The 21,365-nt window shown below is 42.1% G+C and overlaps 1 protein-coding gene across 3 annotated transcripts in view; it reads right to left on the bottom strand.

The window, feature by feature from the left end:
- PEX5L (peroxisomal biogenesis factor 5 like) overlaps positions 1–21,365 on the bottom strand; it is a 178,064-nt gene that overhangs the window by 51,180 nt on the left and 105,519 nt on the right. For all 3 annotated transcript variants that reach the window (XM_048864343.2, XM_048864344.2, XM_048864345.2), the window contains 4 exons: positions 10,938–11,049; positions 7,304–7,513; positions 4,929–5,052; positions 2,158–2,254 (listed from right to left, as the gene is read on the bottom strand). In XM_048864343.2, the coding sequence (XP_048720300.1) occupies positions 2,158–2,254; positions 4,929–5,052; positions 7,304–7,513; positions 10,938–11,049 (543 nt within the window). The remainder of the gene's footprint in view (positions 1–2,157; positions 2,255–4,928; positions 5,053–7,303; positions 7,514–10,937; positions 11,050–21,365) is intronic.

Here is a 21,365-nt window from a genome sequence, read left to right as displayed (position 1 = left end):
GCAAATTAATTCCAATTCAGCAGTCTCTCCTTGGAGTCTGTTTCTGAATTTTTTTTGTTGAAGAATTCCACTTTTAGGTCTGTAATCGAGTGACCAAAAGATTGAAGTGTTCTCCGACTGGTTTTTGAATGTTATAATTCTTGACGTCTGATTTGTGTCCATTTATTGTTTTACGTAGAAACTGTTCAGTTTGGCCAATGTACATGGCAGAGGGGCATTGCTGGCACATGATGGCATATATCACATTGGTAGATGTGCAGGTGAACGAGCCTCTGATAGTGTGGCTGATGTGATTAGGCCCTACGATGGTGTCCCCTGAATAGATATGTGGACACAGTTGGCAATGGGCTTTGTTGCAAGGATAGGTTCCTGGGTTAGTGGTTCTGTTTTGTGGTGTGTGGTTGCTGGTGAGTATTTGCTTCAGGTTGGGGTGCTGTCTGTAAGCAAGGACTGGCCTGTCTTCCAAGATCTGTGAGCAGTTGACAAGAACCTATCCTTGCAACAAAGCCCATTGCCAACTGTGTCCACATATCTATTCAACTGCTTAGTTCTTTTCAACTGCTAGAAATGGCCCACCTTGATTATCACTACAAAAGGTTCCCCCCCCACTCCTGCTGGTAATAGCTCACCTTACTTGATCACTCTCGTTACAGTGTGTATGGTAACACCCATTGTTTCATGTTCTCTGTGTATATAAATCTCCCCACTGTATTTCCATTGAATGCATCTGATGAAGTAAGCTGTAGCTCAAGAAAGCTTATGCTCAAATAAATTTGTTAGTCTCTAAGGTGCCACAAGTCCTCCTTCTCTCACTTGAGGCTTTGTTGGAAATAGCTGGTTTTTTTTAAATAGGTCTCTTTCACTTATTCATGGTTATTCATGGCTTATGGTTGATTTTGAATGTTCCTCAGTATGTTAGCAAACCCGGTGTAATTCTTTTATGTTTATTTTTTATTTTTGTAAAGGAAAAATGATTCATTTATTGGATTATATTAAGTCTGAGAGGTTTAAAGTGCTCACAAAGGATAAAATGGCTGAATTTTATCCACAGGTTATTACCAGTGACAAAAATGATTTAAGTAAAAGAACCTAAAATCATACAATTTAAGAAAAGGGTTGGCAATATGTGGTTTGATTGTAGTTGTGACAGTAAAACGTAACAGCTCTACTGTGCTATTGATTTTTTTTAGTGTGCCAACAAATACTCAGCAATGTCTGGCTTTTTGAAGAATATTAATGGAAAGTCACTGTGTTGAAATAACTGGTGTTTTTCCAAAGGCCCCTTTTCTTGATAATGCCAACAATCTTCCTAATTATGTTCAAGGAGCTTTACTTGAAGTACAATGAATGTTTAAAAAAAAAGAAAGCAACAGCAGATCCCACAGAACAAGAACAAAAAGTCAACTCTCTGAAGAGCAACTCTAACAAAATAGCCTCTCCAAAACTCTCCAAAAAACCATTCATTCCTAACTCCCCTATTCAGATAGATAGACCTTTGCAACATAGTTAAAAGCATGATCAGAAACAAGGAAAAGTTAAGTTAAGTAATGAGTGGTGGGGTGGGTTTCTATTTTTGGATTATGCTTTTAACGTAAAGGATTGATTCTTGAAATCTGGTGATTCTCCCCAAATCACTTTTAATTATTGCACTCTATTTGCTGCTCCTGAGCAGAATGTTATAAGATGATGACAATGATTATTTTGTAACTATGAAATTCCCCAATCTGTAGGGAATGGTGCATTTTTATTGGAGTTTCAATAGTAATTATTTATCTAATTATTTTTCTTATTTATCAGCACCATTATCATTATTCAGAAGGTGAGAGTCATAGTTTGGATGATAGTCATGCATCAATACTCCACATCTACTGGAATATGCTTCTGAGGAGATTTATAAATTAAGAAGCGTTAACCTCAGGCTACAATGCTTATTCATTGCAGTAATGAACACTGAGATGCTAATGTATTTCATATACATATAATCTACTTTTATAATATAATGCAGTATGTGAAGATTTAGCTGCATAATTCTCATTGAGTTAACCGATAACCCATTGAAAACACCCCATTTACAGTACTCTCAATAGTGAAGAATAACACAATGAAACAACACCTGCTTGTTTTATTTGTGTAACTGGACCTAATAAAATCGCTTACCTGTGTTGCAGGTACTAATTCTAAATCTGATGTTGAATTGGACTCCAAGGCACTTTTGACACTAGTCAGCTCAGACTGCGATCTGTTCTCTGTAGACCTATAAATAATGCATTTACATATTCATTATTGTATACCAAGAAACTATATCTGTCAGCTTAATAAATACATTATGACTAATTGGGTTAATTCTGTTAGCTGAGTAGTTTTTAATCGGTGGATAGTGATAGTGCACTGACTGTTCTTCCTTCTTCGTTCTGTTTGTTACACATTTCATCCCCACGCAAACAATAATCGACACAACTTGTACTCACAGAAGAGATCTGGGGTCTGATTTGCCATTATACAGGTTAAGCCAATGGAGTTAGATTGTCATGGATCTAGTATAATGAAGTGGAGAATCAGGCCCACAGCACTGTTCTCTCTATTTTATAGCTAGGTAAACGGAGGCACAGAAATGTTAAGTGATTTGCCCAAAGCCACTGAGGGAGTCAAAGTGTGAGTAAGGATCTGCACTCCAGAGCCCCAGGCTCCCAGTCCCTTACTCAGATCATGCCTCTCTCCCCTTGCCCAGTAGTCTAGTTTCCTTCCTTTCTAAGTTCGACAAGTGGTAATGCAGAAATGAAACACACTGGGCCAAATTCAGCCCTTGTGTGAGTGAGTGAAACTCAAGCGGAAATCTCTGAGCAAAGTTGGCAGTGATGTAAACGGTGGTGTAAAATTGGTGAGGGTGCATGTAAATGGTAATGCAGTGATTTGATATTCAGAAGGTGTGCAAAATGAGCATCGCTTACATGCCAGGAGGACAGCAGAAATAAGCAATTAAAAGGAAGACCCCATATAAGGCCCAGTTCTGCCCTCACTTACACCTCCTGGAACCTAAAATCAGTTGTATTGCAAAGGGCAGAAGAGAAAGCAGAATTTGGCTTGTCTATTTGATCTTGCATTCTCCTGTTAGTTGCTTTCCTGATACATACATACATACATCTTCTGTCCTTTGGTGTGTATGCTGCCCTCATTTCCACGCCCACTGAATGCAGTACAAGTTGCATTACTTTAACACTTTCATTCACCTGTGCCCGTTTTTGGATCACATTTAGTCTGGCATGTATCTCCAACCACATAATAATTTGGGGAATCTGTCTACATAGAACTTGTGAATTCTGGTTGATATGAAATTGCTGTATCATCAAATGGTTTAGTGTACACGGATTCTACCATTTGCTGGACCCTGAGATCAGGGACAATGGAGGGTTGTTACACCTTGATGGCCCCCATTCATATGGGAGTAACTTAGGACAACGGGAGGCCTGAAGCCTAGGGAAACCAGTCTGACCAGAATGTCTGCAGGGAAAGGGTTTGGAGAGCAGAAAATCCATATAGAGGGGAACAAAGTCAGGTATTAATACTTGCTCTTAAAAGCCCCAGAGCCTGAGAAGCTCAGAGAGAGCTCAGAGAAACAGGAAGCTTGGGCAGAAGAGGCATGCTTTTGTAGCAAGGGGCCTTTTTTAACTGGAGGACCAGCTGAGGAAGAAGGAAGCAGGCTACACAGGTGAAAGAGAGACTCTGTGATTCAGAAGAGAAGCCATGTGCAGAAGGGGGATCTGGACTCCTTAAGGATTCTGGCCTATGCCCAAAAAACGACCAACAGTGGCGAGGAAACAGGCAGGAAAATGTGTACAGGTGTGTTTCCTGTTTTGTCTAGATCTGTATATTTCTCATGCTCTCTAAAGAGTGATTGGTTTTTGGACCCCTTACAAAGCCTCTTTGTTTGCTTCACCATCAGGTGACCTGAAGAGGTAACTGTAAACCCAGCCTGCCCTCAAGGTTGGAGCTTTGGGAAAGGGTGTGCACTTACGGTACTGGGAGGTCTGGGGTGGGGGGTTAGCACTGGTCCTGATGGCCGAGGGCAGTTGGGCCGGAAGGCCCCATTTCCATGAAAGTGTAACAGACAGAGAGCTTGTGCCTATGCAGCGTACCAGAGAGGCCAAGGAAAGAAGCGGTGCTGCGGCCTACTCAGACCAAGGGCAGCATTGCAGCACATGGGTCTAGCCTTTTGGGACCCTAACACAGCAGCTTGGTGAGTGTTCGACAGAAGGAGCTTTGCCAGGCTATGTGACAATCTATCATTTAGGTCAGCGGTTCCCAACTGTTTAACAAAGGTGACCCATTTATTCCTTTTTTTGTGACCCACCATTACGTACATGCACCCTCTGCCCTGGCACTGCAGCCCTAATCCTTGCCCAGTGTAGAGGGGAAGCCCTAGTGTAGGGGAGGCTGGAGAGCAAGACCGCCTCACACTCCCCATGCTGTGGCAGCTCATGTCCTGTGGGGCTGGGCCCGGCTCCTCATTCCAGGCACTGTGACCTGACACGCTGGATTGCAGCGCCACTGAGGTTTGGCCCAGCCGCTCTTCTGTCAGGTGGCAATGGCCTGAGCAAGGAGCCAGGTCCAGCCCCGTGGCACAGATGCTGCCATTGCAGGGTGAGTGAGGGGTGGGCTTGCCTCCCCCACACCAGGCTGTCCTCTCTGCTCCAAGGCAAGATTAGGCACTGCTGAACTCCACCTGCTATATTCTAGGACTCATCTAAAAATCATTGGGAAAAAAAGTTAACTTATAATTAACATACTTATTACATTATGTCCAAAATATTTGAGCACTACTAATGTAGCCTAACTGAGGAAATAATACTATGACTCGCCATCAACACAGCATTAGTGAGACTTGAGAGACCAGAGCTGGAAATATTTTCTCAGGAAATCAAGTGTTTTACCATAAAAGCTCTTTTGATGGAGCTCTAGATGAAGATTTTTGTTCTGTAGCTGAATGACCCTTGCTGTTCTTCTCTCCATGAAACTTCAATTCATCCCATTTCTCGAGCTGCGTCTGAATATTTACTGGAAAAAAATGAATCTTTTAGGGAACCTAATTAAGAAAACATTATGGCTACAGCTCCATGTAATGGTGGTGAGGAAACTTCACCTTTAAATCACTAAAACCCTGTGTTTTCCATGGTGATTGGAAAGCATATGTTTTAGATGGGGCCCAATCCTCATGAACTTTAGGGCAGTTGAAATTCCTGGGAAAAACTGACATATCTGAGAACCAGCAATAAGTTACCTAAATCTTGATTTTTCATAGTCACTAAAATTTTAAGATTCTTGTTCAGGAAATAAGTGGGACTGTGCTTGAACTCAGTTATTTCTAAGGCTGTGATTCTTTCATGGAGGTTGCGGAAGTCACGGATTCCATGACTTTCCGCGACCCCTATGACTTCCGCTGTGGCTGATGCGGCTGACGTTAGAACCGCCCAAGCAGCTCAGGTGCCCCACGGCTGGCCACAGTGGCTGCTGCTGGAGTGACCTGGGGCCAGCTGCTCCTGCAGTCTCCAGGGCCAGCCACACAAGCTCCTGCTGCTCAGGAGGCCCTGGGCAGCTGACTCCAGGGATCGTGTAAGCAGCGGCTGGTGCGGCTGGTCCTGGGGACCACCCAAGCAGCAGTCCTGGGGGCAGCCCCGGGGACTGTCTGAGCAGTGGTCCTGGGGGCTGCCCCAGGGCTAGTTGCACCAGCCACTGCTCAGGCGGCCCCAGGCAGCTGGTTCCAGGGACTGCGGGAACAGCGGCCGGTGTGGCTGACTCCGGGGACCCAAGCAGCGGTCCTGGGGGTGCCCTGGGGACCGGCCAAGCAGCAGCAGTCCCGGGGCAACTGGAGGCCATCTGGAGAGCGGTCCCCGGGAGCAGTGGCTGCGGGGCAGTCAACCTTCAGCACTGGAGCAGGGCCCCCCCAGAGCAGTGGGGCCCCACAAGTAGAAATTTAGTCATGGGTATTTTTGGTAAAAGTCATGGACAGGTCACAGGTAGTGAATTTTTATTTATTGCCCGTGACCTGTCCATGACTTTTACCTAAAATACCTGTGACTAAATCTTAGCCTTAGTTATTTTAATGTAAATTATACACATTACAGGGATTGTAGCAGCTTTTTGGTTGTTTTGGTTTTTTATCCTGTAGATTGTGGGCCAGATTTTGAAAATCCAGCCTCCCTTTTAGCCCTTTGATCCAGCAGGTAATGTAGACAAGGCCTAAGTGATTTAGTAGTGTTAACTAGGCACCTATCAATAGGAGTTAGGCACCAAACTCATTCAGGTGCTTTGAAGATCCCACCCAGACACAATCTGGAAAGAGTTTTGAGAAAGTTGACCCCAATGATTTTATTTAAGTTCTGAGAGTTCACCTCACAAGAAGCACTGCTCACCATTTATAAGTTATTGGTTTATATTTAATTAAAACTTGGCATTTGTTCTCTGGTAGCTACCTTCTTGTTGATTAAAAGCTAATATGAAATGTCTAGTGAGAGAGAGAGTATGCCAGAGATGATAAATTACTTTCAAACCAGCCCAGCTTGGAAATGTATTATCCTAATGGCTGTCTGATCAGCATTGCAAGATGAGTTTGTGGACAGAGCCCAGCTCCTATAATAGATAAATGTCCACATCATAAAAGTGACCCTCACAATTGACACCGAGGATGTGTCTAAACTGCAATTAAAAACCTGCAGCTAGCCTGTGCCAGCTGACTTGGGCTCGTGGGGCTCAGGCTCAGGGGCTGTTGAATTGCGGTATAGACATTTGGGCTTGGGTTGGAGACTGGGCTCTAGGACCCTGTGAGGTGGAAGGGTCCCAGAGCTCAGGCTGCAGCCTTAGTCTGAATGTCTACACCTCAGTTAAACATCCCCTTATCCCGAGCCCCACGAGCCTGAGTCATCTGGCATGGGCCAGCTGTGGGTGTCTAACTGCAGTGTAGACATGCCCTGAGTGGCATCTTCGAAAAAGAATGATTTTATTTGCATTTAACAGCTCCCCTCCACTATAAAAACACTTTACCCTCTTACCAAGACATTCCATTCTGTGGGCCAGCTTCTCCATTGCCCTTCATCCTATGTAGTCATTTACCCCAGCGCACATCGAGAGTAAAGAGGGTATAAAATGCTACTAGATCACAATTTATTTGCACTGTGCAGTGGTGTAAATGTCTACAGAAGATGCATGGCAATGGAGAAGATGGCCCAGTGTGCTTTTTGTGATAGCAGCAAGGAGGAATTGGTAAAGTTAAGCATGGCTGCGTGGCAGTGATGAAATAACCAGCTCTTACCTAAATCTAATGATGACTTCTCTGGAGCTCTTCCAGTCTGGACCTTCTGCTCAGCATCCACATTTATAAGGTCTGAGTTGTCTGTCTTCTTTCTGTGGGTTGAAGCCTTTACGTTTTCACCTCTTGATGCATTCTCTGACTTCTTTGTCTTGCTTTGGGTTTGTAAGACAGGTTCACTCAGATCCAAGAGATCCAGACCAGTAGATAATACTATCAGAGATGCAAAATGTTAGAACTCAGTTTTAATTCATTTGATTAGATTTTTCTTTTAAATTTGTTTTAATTGACTAGGCAAAATTGAGTTAAATTAAACACATTTGTATTTGACTGTAGTAGATGTTACAAGGTTACTGGGTAAGGACTATGACCAAGATTTTGAAAAGTGACTAGTGATTTTTGGGTGCCTTGTTTTTTTGGGTGCTGGTCTTGAGTCCCCTTTAAAAGGGCCCAATTTTCAGAAAGGCCCTTTTAAGTTGTTTCAAGTTGACAGCAGAAATCACTAGTCATTTTTGAACGTCTTAGCCCAGAGTTTCCCACATGATCTGGTTGTCCAGTATTATGCAATTTGGCTCTGAGAGGGGATTAGGACCAGTATCACCAGTTTAAAGTACTGAAACCAATTAAAACCCATTTGATTACCAGCGATTTACGAGATTACTTCTGTGTTGTGCTCTATTAGGGAGAAGATTATAGACTGAATCAGCTTTACCTGACAGCTTGCAATCATCTTGGGTTCAGAGGTAGGTTTTCAAAGAAGCATGTGAGGAGTTACCGGAATGATTCACACTGACTCTAGCCAACCGCTTTGAAAACATTCCCTTCACAATTCTCCCAGTGAAAAATAACACTCTGAGGTGGGGTTTCTGCCTTCTCGTTAACTGCATTTGGGTTTTTAGTCGTGACATTTGTACAAGCATGAGCTTAGATTTAGCTAATGTTTTCTTGCGCATGTGTAAGGAACAGAAGTGTGGGTAGGCTGGGAATTCAGCATGAATTATGTATGATCATCGTCAATATTTTCAAAGGCATTACAAAGACGTCCGAGATACCTTGGCTGAATCCCCTTCCTAATATGCAGGATCTCCTGCACAGCTTGCTGGGCTTGCAAAGGTTCATCTAGCCCAACAGCACATGTTGCAGCGTAGTTTTTTGGGGGGATACCCATGATATGTAGCCTTAACCAGTGAGTTAAGAACTATTCTTTCTCATTTATTATGTTTGTACACTACCTAGCATAGTAAGGCCCAACCTGGTTGTGTCTTTTTGGTGCTAGCACTTTAAATAATAATCCTGCCTTAATTCTGAATGTCCTTGCTTTTGATGGCTTAGTTTCAGACTCAACGTTATTTCAGCAACCTTTACAATTCAGTTTTTCAAAGCCCAGGATGAAGTCTTAGGTTGTTGCTTTTTCATCTTCTAAGTCTTGATTCAGTGAATTCAGTTTTGACTTTGGAATTCTAAAAATATTTGGGGTATGACAGGTTTCAGAGTAACAGCCGTGTTAGTCTGTCTTTGCAAAAAGAAAAGGAGTACTTGTGGCACCTTGGAGACTAACCAATTTATTGGTTAGTCTCTAAGGTGCCACAAGTACTACTTTTCTATTTGGGGTATGGTGTACTTGATATCATAACTGAGTAGGGAAGGTACCAAGTAAGGAAGGGATGAGGTAATGAAAACAAGAAATATCTTGGAAGAGGCCAAACATTCATTGCTGGTGAATGGTTGAGGGAATCTGATGTGATGAAAGAGGAGGTGTAGTCCTGCAGTGGCCTACTCTTATGGTGCATTAGTGTAATATTGCTGCCAGTCCTGCTTATGGTGAGCATTTTTTCCCCTTACAGCTCTGAAGCCGTTAAAACATACGGAGGCAAATTGTCAGTCCAGTTAGCATATAAATACATGTACAGATGTGTGCCTAATCTGCAGGCAATTGCCCTCATTGCCTTTGAAAATTAGGTAACTGCAAACACAAATATATCAAGTACCTGATTTGGGCATACAGATGCAGTATTGTGCACACAAATTATGTGCATGTTTCACATGGCAACTGGCAAGTGCCATCTGTCTGAAACTCTTTCTCAGTGTGAAAAATTCATTCATAAATGGTATCCAAAGCAAGATGTATGAACACAAATTAGAATTCTCCACTTGGCCATTCCAATGGCTTGTAACAAGGCAAGATGTTTTATGAAATGTTTATAAAATATGGGTAGTTGTGTTGAATACATTGTCCCTCAACTGATGGATTAATTTACTTTGATTAGCCTTTGTACATCGCAAGTAGCATATTACCTCTGAACCATTCATATTACCCACTGAATAGCAACACTAAAATCTTAAAAACCAATCCTGCAAGACAGTATACTTTTCTTAATTTTGAGTGCTTTCAGGATTACCATGTCATTTTTATTACTTGCTCTATCTTATTGAAGCTGCGGGTTTTCACTTCTTTTCCCAGTGGGAAGGGGATAACATTTCAGTATCTCTTTTTTTTCTCGCCAAGTTTTCAATAAAGCATGTCTGTAAGTAATAAAGAATTAGCGGCAGGAAGACCAGTGTGGTTTTGACAAGCAGAAATGGAGTAATATTTGGCTCATGTGTTTCATCAAGGAACTTTCTTCATTTACAGAAACACCTAATGCTCCATTGTGTCCAATAAAGTAGGGAAGTAAAATCCTGTTCTATAATTTTGGTCAGTGTAAATGTGAGGGTAAGAAAAAACTATACAAGAAGAGGTTTCAGTGATAATGAGCCTTCCAAACAAACTTGGCAGTAGTAGCATTGGTATTAGACAGAATACTGTTCATCAGGAATTTTGCCACAATTTAGATGAACATATATATATTTTTGTCATTAAATGAAATTCACTCCAGCCTAGCATAATTGGTGGAGAGATTTTTGTGGGGATGTGATGGCCACCACCTAGGCACGAACTGCTACAGCTTGAACTAGGACTGTAACAGACACAGACTCATATCTTCCATTGATCAGCCACAGAGGGGGATCTGTAACATATACTCACCAATGGGGTTACAAAGGTTCTCTGTGCTTGGGAAGAATCTTAGTTCACAACTGGAATGGTCATATTCATTACAAAAGCCCAGTGGTGAAGAAAGGCATTATAGACTAAATGAACTCTGTAGAAGTAAGATAATAGCTAGACAAAGCCCTGAACCATTACTTAAGCCTTTATCAAAAAACATTAACTCCAAACTAAGGAAGTTTGGATAAAACAAGAACTAGATGCAACCCATCCATGCTTAATTTTTTTGCAAAAGAACAGTCAGGCTGAGGAGTTACCAAACTAAAATCACTGTCCCAATGGACTAAAATCAGAGCTGTGTATCTCAACCCCTAACTCTGAAGCTTTGGTATAATTTGAGACCTGGATCCTAACAACCCCAGATTTAAGTTCTGATTTTACAAAACCAAAGCGTGACCAACAAGGTTTTGGCTACTCTCAGATTAATCCATTTGTAACTTACTACCAACTCAGTTTTGTAAAAATAATTAATAATCTTGTTTGATTTAAAAATAAGAAACAAATATGTTATCTGGAAAAAAAATCATAATTAAGCTAAAATGAAAATTAATTATCTTCCTTTAATGAGGGATGATAAAGAAAATTAGTTACCAGCTGTATTTGATGTTACCGGCCTGGCAATGGCTTCTGGTTTGGTTTCACAGAGAAAGTCATCAATGGAAGGGCTCAGGAGAGGTCTGCTTTCTTGTTGCTCATTCACCAGCTGACAACAGAAAAAGACAAGGGTCAAAGAACTTTGTTGAGATGCAAAATCTAAAGAAATAAAATTCATCCTTACAACAGAATGTGGCTAGTTTCTGCTTGTGGGAGAAGAGAGAGACTCTAGTGATTGTCACCTTTTTCTAAGGTACAGGCAGCTTTGGGGTTGAACATAGACTTTTAATGGCTCTTTCTGAACGTCTTAAAATTATGCTCAAATTTCATAAGACGTCTGTCTTGGTAAAGTACCAAGATGGTTCTTCTATATCAGTTGTTACATGCTATTGATTATAGGCCAAATTAATGAATGCCTGGTGGCATGAATGGATGAATTTAACTTTTATATCATCTGGGTGGGAATGACCAGTTAATGTTGATTCTTTGTGGTGCATGGGAGGCATCCTTTTTCCACTAATAATTCACACGCAGAACTTTAACACAATTTATATTAGAAAATACGTATTAGCCCCTTTAATGTAACCTGTTACGTGAGACACTTCTGTGGAATGCAAGAACCTATGAATGACATAGAGTGAACTCTGTGGAGTTTATGAACCTTTTGAATTGGTTTTTGGCTGTGTAGGGATTATAAATCTACTCTGCATTTTGAACTGTTTACTCCTGTAATTTTCATTGCATGAGTCTGGTGTTTTTTAAGGAAGATTCAGTTCTGATTTTCTGCCAGCTAAAGGCAAACCTACTGCACAAATTAAGGAGAAAAGAATACAATTATTGTCCCTGTGCTGCAATTGACTCTCTGCTGCTTTTTCTTTGCGGTGGCAGGGCCTCTGCAGACACAATGGGGTGCCCTTTTGATGGTATGGTTTGACTTTATTTTATCTTTAAGAATGTTTTCTCCTCTGTTCCTTTTATCTCTGTCTCTTTCATCTCCATTTTTACCCTTCCTCCCCCTTGCTCTCTCCCTTTTCTATTCTCCCCTTTTCAAAAATTTTTATTAAGTGGCACATGAACCCCACAATATTTTTAACATGAGTTGAACTTTCAAGCCCAGGATGTTTGAATGGTTCAGAATTGGCTAAAAGGCATTTTCTCATTCCTGTAGTGTATGACCTCTGTCAACAGCCGCCCTGAAAGTTAGTGTCTGTTAAATAATGTATAAAAAACCCACCGATGTGCGTCAGCACTTACCCAGACAACAGAATCTCAAATTATGAAGAGTAACAGAACTGCTCAGCTTCACTGTTCTTATAAGGCTATATGACTCTGCACCCCTAAAGTGCTCAGCAATTTGCAAGACAAAGTGCTTCACAAAGTGATAGGTTGGAGCTGATGAGATATGGGGGAGCATGTCCATTTCTGTAAAGAGTCGAATTTTCAAACTGGCCGCTACATGTGAGCATGTATGTTTGGCATGTGCACCCACTCATATGCTCAGGATCCTACATTTGTGCACTCCAAGTAGACGTACACATGGAAAGGGGTTAGTGAGATGAGTGCCCAATTTGTGTGTGCCAGTGGGTGTATGTGGAAATTTAGATGCTGGTTTGAAGATTTGGCAATAACAGATTCCCATGCACTAGAATCCTGATATTTGTATAGCCAAATTACAAGTGCACCTTACAAGAGAGTTAATCATGTGGTTTTCATCAATGTTTTCCAAATTATTCACTCAATGGAATTTAGGGATCAAAGTCTAACACCACATTCTTCTCTTTTGAACACACATACAGGTAATTTCCTAATTTAGGTGAATGTCTGCACTTGATCTGTAAACTGCATTTATTCCAGATGCTGATCTTTGATCTTCATTAGTGGACCTGCCTATACACATAGTTTCTAGAGCTACATTTCTAGCAAATATTGTTGGTGTGTCAGACATGTCTCTACATAACTTAAAGTTTACCAGGTATAATACGCTCCTAGTCATTACCAGTGGGGAAAACCAGCTTGGATGCATAGCTGATGCTTGTCCAAACTTATGTGAATATTTTAAGGCTCTCCTTCTTTTTAATGATGTAACAGCCCCCAGAAATCATCTGTCATGATCATCAAGTAGGCCTCTATCCTTTCGTCCCGCTTGCATTTAAGGATCCCATTGTAGGATCCAGCATCTCAAAGAGCTTTTCTGCAGGGCTTTTGCAATGCTGAAGATATGTGCCCTGGTGAACAAAAAGCCCAACCAGAAGATTGTCAGAGCTCCCAGGTCAATGGGATCTTCCCAGGTGTGTTTGTGACATGCTAGGGTTCTTAGAAAAGTCCTACAGAATTTGATAGGAATGAAACTATAGATTTCTAAAAATCTATAGGATTTAATAGTAAATGCTAATATTTCTGTAATTTTTTAAACCATCCTATAGAATAGGATTATAATATACCATTAAATTATGTGGGATGGTTTAAAAATGTTATTACATTTTCTGGAATTTTACCTTAAAGGGAAATATGGAAGTTGAGGGTGGGGGAAGGAAGGGGATATTGACAGTCATGGGAATGGGGAGAGTCAAAATTGCCAGTTGGGAGGGAGGGATCTGCAGGTCTATTGGAGGGGCAAAGGTTGATAGGAGAGGAGCTTAATGCTGAGGAGTTGGGAAGGAAGGATGGCAGTGGAAATTTGGGGAAGCAGCTATGGCAATGTTGAGAATCAGAATGGGGAGAAAAGAGAGGATTCTAATCCGAATGGTCCTGCTTTGAGCAGGGGGTTGGACTAGATGACCTCCTGAGGTCCCTTCCAACCCTGATATTCTATGATTCTATGGATCTGAGTTCAGGTGTTGTTTGGAGATAAGAGTTGAGAGATGTTGTTTTCCACCCTCACAGATGGCTGGTTCCCACACTCCAAGTCATTTCTTTGTTATTCTTACAACAAAGCAACTGTCATTCACTAGGATCATATTAGTGATGTGATGGAGGGGCAGCTCCTTGCTAAAATTCTGCTACCAAAATGAAGAAAGACTGAGGAGTATCTCTCCTACCACTGTCCTCTGCAATGAGTGTATTTCCAGCAAATGCACTTGATCTGTTTGCCAAGTCATATTGCCCCTCTCCTGAATTTTGGGCATTTTTGTTTAGTTGGAAAAACAAATAGGTCCCTCATCTTCTTGCTCTTTCCCCCTGTGACACACACTGATTTCCTCAAGGGTTAAAATCTTGTGGAAGCTCCTTATAATAAAGACTGCACACTGGATCAACCTTCAGTTGAAAGATCTGGGCTCAAAACAGTCTAGCTAACACAACCATGATAAGTGTCTACTAATTCTTGCACCTTAATAAACACAGACTACATATGGCCCAGTAATACAACATATCAGCAATACAGTAATTATTTTGCAGTGGGGAAGGTATTTCATGACATATCGGACTCTTCAATTATAAGGAATCCCACACGCCCTTGATAAGCTGGTATAGGAGTAGACTTCTGACTACCCTGAGAAGTATGCCATGCAATTTGGTAAGGCCCCCTCTCTCACATTTTGTTAATATAATTTGCATTCCATTACTGCCACATGTGTTGGGCCAAATTCATGCCTGATCTAATTCCACTGACTTCAAAGTTACACCAGTGTTCTGAAACGTTCATATCCATAGTAAAGTATTAATGATGATTTATGGTTCACAGACACCTTCCATCTGAGGCTCTCAGAATACTTTAAAACATTAATGAACTTAGTCTCATAACACCACTGAGGTAGAGATAGAGAAGTATTGCCCCCACGGTATAGATAAGAAAATAGAGGAGAAGAGAAATCAAGTGAGTTGACCAAGGTCATGCAATAATTTATGTGGCAGAACTAGAAGTATAACCCAGATCTTCTGAATTCCATTACTAAGCTTTAACAACTAGACAATGCACTCTTATTACACTGTAGTATTATAGGTTAATAGGGGACCGTATAATCCGCTCCAGTATTATGTATTTGCCAGTAATGCAAAAACTACATTTATAGAGCAGTGTGTAATCATTAATTGTTTTTTTGAATCCCAACTCAGACAGTGGGTGCCACAAATTCACAGTGTCCTGACAGCTACATTGTGCTTTCCAAAATCTCATTTAATTGAAACATAGTCTCAACTGAAAGTTGTCTACAAACTTGTCTGGTGCGCTACTTCCTTATTGGCTTCACATCTGAGGAGGCTCAACAATAACATAAAATATTCCTTCTAAATTGAAATAAATTTCATGCACATTTATCTGACTTATGCTATCAGACACTAGACTAGAAAAACTTGTTTTTCCCCTCGCAAGGAATTCTTTTTTCAAAAACATGCTTGCTTTTGTTATTCCACTGTCATAATCATGACTGAGGGTGTGGATATTCGTATTTTTGGGAAGGTACTAGTGGTACAAATATCTGTCTAGAGGCAGACATCAGCCCCTCTAACGTATTGTATAACTTACCTATCTTTAGCACCGATCTGAGATGAGAAATTAGTCCTTTGTAAAGAGAGTCTAGGTTCCTGATGTGGTGCTTTTGCCTTTCTCTGTCCCATTCAGTATATGCTCCCATTCAGTATACAACAGATGCAGTTTCATAGTGCACAGATGGAATCCACTTGTTTCCATTTTACGACTTGCTATCATTTACCATGTTCAGACACTCTTGCCAATCTTGCTATACTAACTGCCATAATGTCCAGCAGGACTTTGGCTTGTGGGGCTTGGAGAACGGCTATGGTTTGTGCCATCATTCCCATCTGCAAGTGTACAGTATTATTTTATATAGCTACCAAGTGCTTTTATAGAATTTACTGGTTTCCAGTTTTCTATCACTTGTCATTGCTGCACGATAGTGCTCCTTGGCTCTATACTCTCTCGCTTCCTGACTTCCTATATTTTCCCCTCTGATCACCTTCTTCGCCCTTAACTTCAGCTTTACTCTCTCTGACCCAGGGAAAACTTGGTGCCACCTGGCAGAGGGCATGGGGTGCATAGGGTTGCACAGAGATCCCTTCGGTCAGATATATGCATAATACTTCATCAAAGGGTGGTATGTCAAATCTCTACTGAGAACCAGTAGCTCACTTGTCAGCATAATCATTTTGCAAAATGTGTATACAGATAATATTTGTTTGTCTCTATACTGATATAGGTTCTTAAGGTCTTGGAGTTAAGACAGGTCACCAGGAGGTGACATACTTCAGAAAAAAGAAAAGGAGTACTTGTGGCACCTTAGAGACTAACCAATTTATTTGAGCATGAGCTTTCGTGAGCTACAGCTCACTTCATCAGATGCATACCGTGGAAACTGCAGCAGACTTTATATACACACAGAGAATATGAAACAATACCTCCTCCCACCCCACTGTCCTGCTGGTAATAGCTTATCTAAAGTGATCAACAGGTGGGCCATTTCCAGCACAAATCCAGGTTTTCTCACCCTCCACCCCCCCACACAAATTCACTCTCCTGCTGGTGCTAGCCCTTCCAAAGTGACAACTCTTTACATAATCAAGTCGGGCTATTTCCTGCATAGATCCAGGTTTTCTCACATCTCCCCCACCCCCATACACACACAAACTCACTCTCCTGCTGGTAATAGCTCATCTAAACTGACCGCTCTCCAAGTTTAAATCCAAGTTAAACCAGAACACCTGGGGGGGGGGGGGGGGGATGGAAAAAACAAGAGGAAACAGGCTACCTTGCATAATGACTTAGCCACTCCCAGTCTCTATTTAAGCCTAAATTAATAGTATCCAATTTGCAAATGAATTCCAATTCAGCAGTTTCTCGCTGGAGTCTGGATTTGAAGTTTTTTTGTTTTAAGATAGCGACCTTCATGTCTGTGATTGCGTGACCAGAGAGATTGAAGTGTTCTCCGACTGGTTTATGAATGTTATAATTCTTGACATCTGATTTGTGTCCATTTATTCTTTTACGTAGAGACTGTCCAGTTTGACCAATGTACATGGCAGAGGGGCATTGCTGGCACATGATGGCATATATCACATTGGTGGATGTGCAGGTGAACGAGCCTCTGATAGTGTGGCTGATGTTATTAGGCCCTGTGATGGTGTCCCCTGAATAGATATGTGGGCACAGTTGGCAACGGGCTTTGTTGCAAGGATAAGTTCTTGGGTTAGTGGTTCTGTTGTGTGGTATGTGGTTGTTGGTGAGTATTTGCTTCAGGTTGCGGGGCTGTCTGTAGGCAAGGACTGGCCTGTCTCCCAAGACTTGTGAGAGTGTTGGGTCATCCTTTAGGATAGGTTGTAGATCCTTAATAATGCGTTGGAGGGGTTTTAGTTGGGGGCTGAAGGTGACCGCTAGTGGCGTTCTGTTATTTTCTTTGTTAGGCCTGTCCTGTAGTAGGTAACTTCTGGGAACTCTTCTGGCTCTATCAATCTGTTTCTGTTGAGGCTGTGGATGGCATTGTGTTCTGCATGGCTGAGGAACGCAATGCCATCCACAGCCTCAGAAACAACTCTGACATCATAATCAAAAAGGCTGACAAAGGAGGTGCTGTTGTCATCATGAATAGGTCGGAATATGAACAAGAGGCTGCTCGGCAGCTCTCCAACACGAGTTTCTACAAGCCATTACCCTATGATCCCACTGAGAGTTACCAAAAGCAACTACAGCATTTGCTCAAGAAACTTCCTGAAAAAGCACAAGATCAAATCCGCACAGACACACCCCTGGAACCCCGACCTGGGATATTCTATCTACTACCCAAGATCCATAAACCTGGAAATCCTGGGCGCCCCATCATCTCAGGCATTGGCACCCTGACAGCAGGATTGTCTGGCTATGTAGACTCCCTCCTCAGGCCCTACGCTACCAGCACTCCCAGCTACCTTCGAGACACCACTGACTTCCTGAGGAAACTTCAATCCATCGGTGATCTTCCTGATAACACCATCCTGGCTACTATGGATGTAGAAGCCCTCTACACCAACATTCCACACAAAGATGGACTACAAGCCGTCAAGAACACTATCCCCGATAATGTCACGGCTAACCTGGTGGCTGAACTTTGTGACTTTGTCCTTACCCATAACTATTTCACATTTGGGGACAATGTATACCTTCAGATCAGCGGCACCGCTATGGGTACCCGCATGGCCCCACAGTATGCCAACATTTTTATGGCTGATTTAGAACAACGCTTCCTCAGCTCTCGTCCCCTAAAGCCCCTACTCTACTTGCGCTATATTGATGACATCTTCATCATCTGGACCCATGGAAAAGAAGCCCTTGAGGAATTCCACCATGATTTCAACAATTTCCATCCCACCACCAACCTCAGCCTGGTCCAGTCCACACAAGAGATCCACTTCCTGGACACTACAGTGCTAATAAACAATGGCCACATAAACACCACCCTATACCGGAAACCTACTGACCGCTATTCCTACCTGCATGCCTCCAGCTTTCACCCTGACCACACCACACGATCCATCGTCTACAGCCAAGCTCTGCGATACAACCACATTTGCTCCAACCCCTCAGACAGAGACAAACACCTACAAGATCTCTGTCAAGCTTTCTTACAACTACAATACCCACCTGCAGAAGTAAAGAAACAGATTGATAGAGCCAGAAGAGTTCCCAGAAGTTACCTACTACAGGACAGGCCTAACAAAGAAAATAACAGAACGCCACTAGCGGTCACCTTCAGCCCCCAACTAAAACCCCTCCAACGCATTATTAAGGATCTACAACCTATCCTAAAGGATGACCCAACACTCTCACAAGTCTTGGGAGACAGGCCAGTCCTTGCCTACAGACAGCCCCGCAACCTGAAGCAAATACTCACCAACAACCACATACCACACAACAGAACCACTAACCCAAGAACTTATCCTTGCAACAAAGCCCGTTGCCAACTGTGCCCACATATCTATTCAGGGGACACCATCACAGGGCCTAATAACATCAGCCACACTATCAGAGGCTCGTTCACCTGCACATCCACCAATGTGATATATGCCATCATGTGCCAGCAATGCCCCTCTGCCATGTACATTGGTCAAACTGGACAGTCTCTACGTAAAAGAATAAATGGACACAAATCAGATGTCAAGAATTATAACATTCATAAACCAGTCGGAGAACACTTCAATCTCTCTGGTCACGCAATCACAGACATGAAGGTCGCTATCTTAAAACAAAAAAACTTCAAATCCAGACTCCAGCGAGAAACTGCTGAATTGGAATTCATTTGCAAATTGGATACTATTAATTTAGGCTTAAATAGAGACTGGGAGTGGCTAAGTCATTATGCAAGGTAGCCTGTTTCCTCTTGTTTTTTCCATCCCCCCCCCCCCCCCCAGGTGTTCTGGTTTAACTTGGATTTAAACTTGGAGAGTGGTCAGTTTAGATGAGCTATTACCAGCAGGAGAGTGAGTTTGTGTGTGTATGGGGGTGGGGGAGATGTGAGAAAACCTGGATCTATGCAGGAAATAGCCCGACTTGATTATGTAAAGAGTTGTCACTTTGGAAGGGCTAGCACCAGCAGGAGAGTGAATTTGTGTGGGGGGGGTGGAGGGTGAGAAAACCTGGATTTGTGCTGGAAATGGCCCACCTGTTGATCACTTTAGATAAGCTATTACCAGCAGGACAGTGGGGTGGGAGGAGGTATTGTTTCATATTCTCTGTGTGTATATAAAGTCTGCTGCAGTTTCCACGGTATGCATCTGATGAAGTGAGCTGTAGCTCACGAAAGCTCATGCTCAAATAAATTGGTTAGTCTCTAAGGTGCCACAAGTACTCCTTTTCTTTTTGCGAATACAGACTAACACGGCTGTTCCTCTGAATACTTCAGAAAGGTTCCTTTTACCTATCTCCGTGTCTGGCTGTTTGTATATTGTATGTCTCACAATGTATGCCTACATGGATACTTAGCCACGGCTAAATAAGAGACTGTGAAGTCTACAAGAAAGGAAATATAGAGGGTGAAACAAATAGGAGGAGGCAATCTGTTTATGAATAAAGACATATATTTTGTATGTCTTGGGGTACAAGAAAACACACAGGATCCTTCACTTAGGAGGCAACTGACATTTGCTTGTCTCATTAAAAGGGTGTCACAGCCAATCTGGCTGTAAAGTGTAGCAAGAATTTTGGGTGAGCAATATTCTCATGTCTGCTAGAGTATCTGCTTTATTAAGTCTAAGCTCTAGAATGCATGTTATAATTTTTTTATATGTTACCATTTGTTTCTAATATTTCTACGTGAATCTCTGTTTTGTTAAATAAATATGTTTATAGTGAAACTAAATATAAGTACTGTGTGTTAAGTGGAGCGGTGACCTGAGGTGGAGCTGGTAAACTGTGGTATACTGTTTCTTTGGAAGCAGTGTATCTGGAAGCAGTGAATCTGTGAATACTGCAAGTGTCCTGTGGACCAGGTTGATGCTTGAAGGGCTCAAGGGTTGGGGTGTGCCAACCTTAAAGCAAGATAGATCTTTTGCCCCCACTACTTCCCTCGGAAGGCTATTCCAAAACTTCACTCCTCTGACGGTTAGAAACCTTCGTCTAATTTCTAATCTAAATTTCCTAGTGGCCAGTTTATATCCATTTGTTCTTGTGTCCACATTGGTACTGAGTTTAAATAATTCCTCTCCCTCTCTGGTATTTATCCCTCTGATATATTTATAGAGAGCAATCATATCTCCCCTCAACCTTCTTTTAGTTAGGCTAAACAAGCCAAGCTCCCTGAGTCTCCTTTCATAAGACAAGTTTTCCATTCCTCGGATCATCCCAGTAGCCCTTCTCTGTACCTGTTCCAGTTTGAATTCATCCTTCTTAAACATGGGAGACCAGAACTGCACACAGTATTCCAGGTGAGGTCTCACCAGTGCCTTATATAACGGTACTAAAACCTCCTTATCCCTACTGGAAATACCTCTCCTGATGCATCCCAAGATGACATTAGCTTTTTTCACAGATAACATGGTTTTGGTAATTAAATATTCATGGTAAATAGGCCCAATGGCCTGTGATGGGTTTTTAGATGGGGTAAGATCCAAGTTACCCGGGAAAGAATTTTCTGTAGTATCTGGCTGATGAATCTTGCCCATATGCTCAGGGTTTAGCTGATCGCCATATTTGGGGTCGGGAAGGAATTTTCCTCCAGGGCAGATTGGAAGGCCCTGGAGGTTTTTCGCCTTCCTCTGTAGCATGGGGCACGGGTCACTTGCTGGAGGATTCTCTGCTCCTTGAGGTCTTCAAACTACAATTTGAGGACTTCAATAGCACAGATATAGGTGTGAGGTCTTTTTTAGGAGTGGTGGGTGAAATTCTGTGGCCTGCATTGTGCAGGAGGTCAGACTAGATGATCATAATGGTCCCTTCTGGCCTAAATATCTATGAATCTATGAACCTGCAGAGTAACAGTGGGGTCTGAGATTTTTATAGGAGAG

Source organism: Caretta caretta, chromosome 9, assembly GCF_965140235.1.
Source record: "Caretta caretta isolate rCarCar2 chromosome 9, rCarCar1.hap1, whole genome shotgun sequence".
In the NCBI taxonomy this organism is placed as follows: domain Eukaryota; kingdom Metazoa; phylum Chordata; order Testudines; family Cheloniidae; genus Caretta; species Caretta caretta.
The sequence above is the reverse complement of the archived record's forward strand: the minus strand, read 5'-3'. Positions and strand labels throughout refer to the sequence as shown.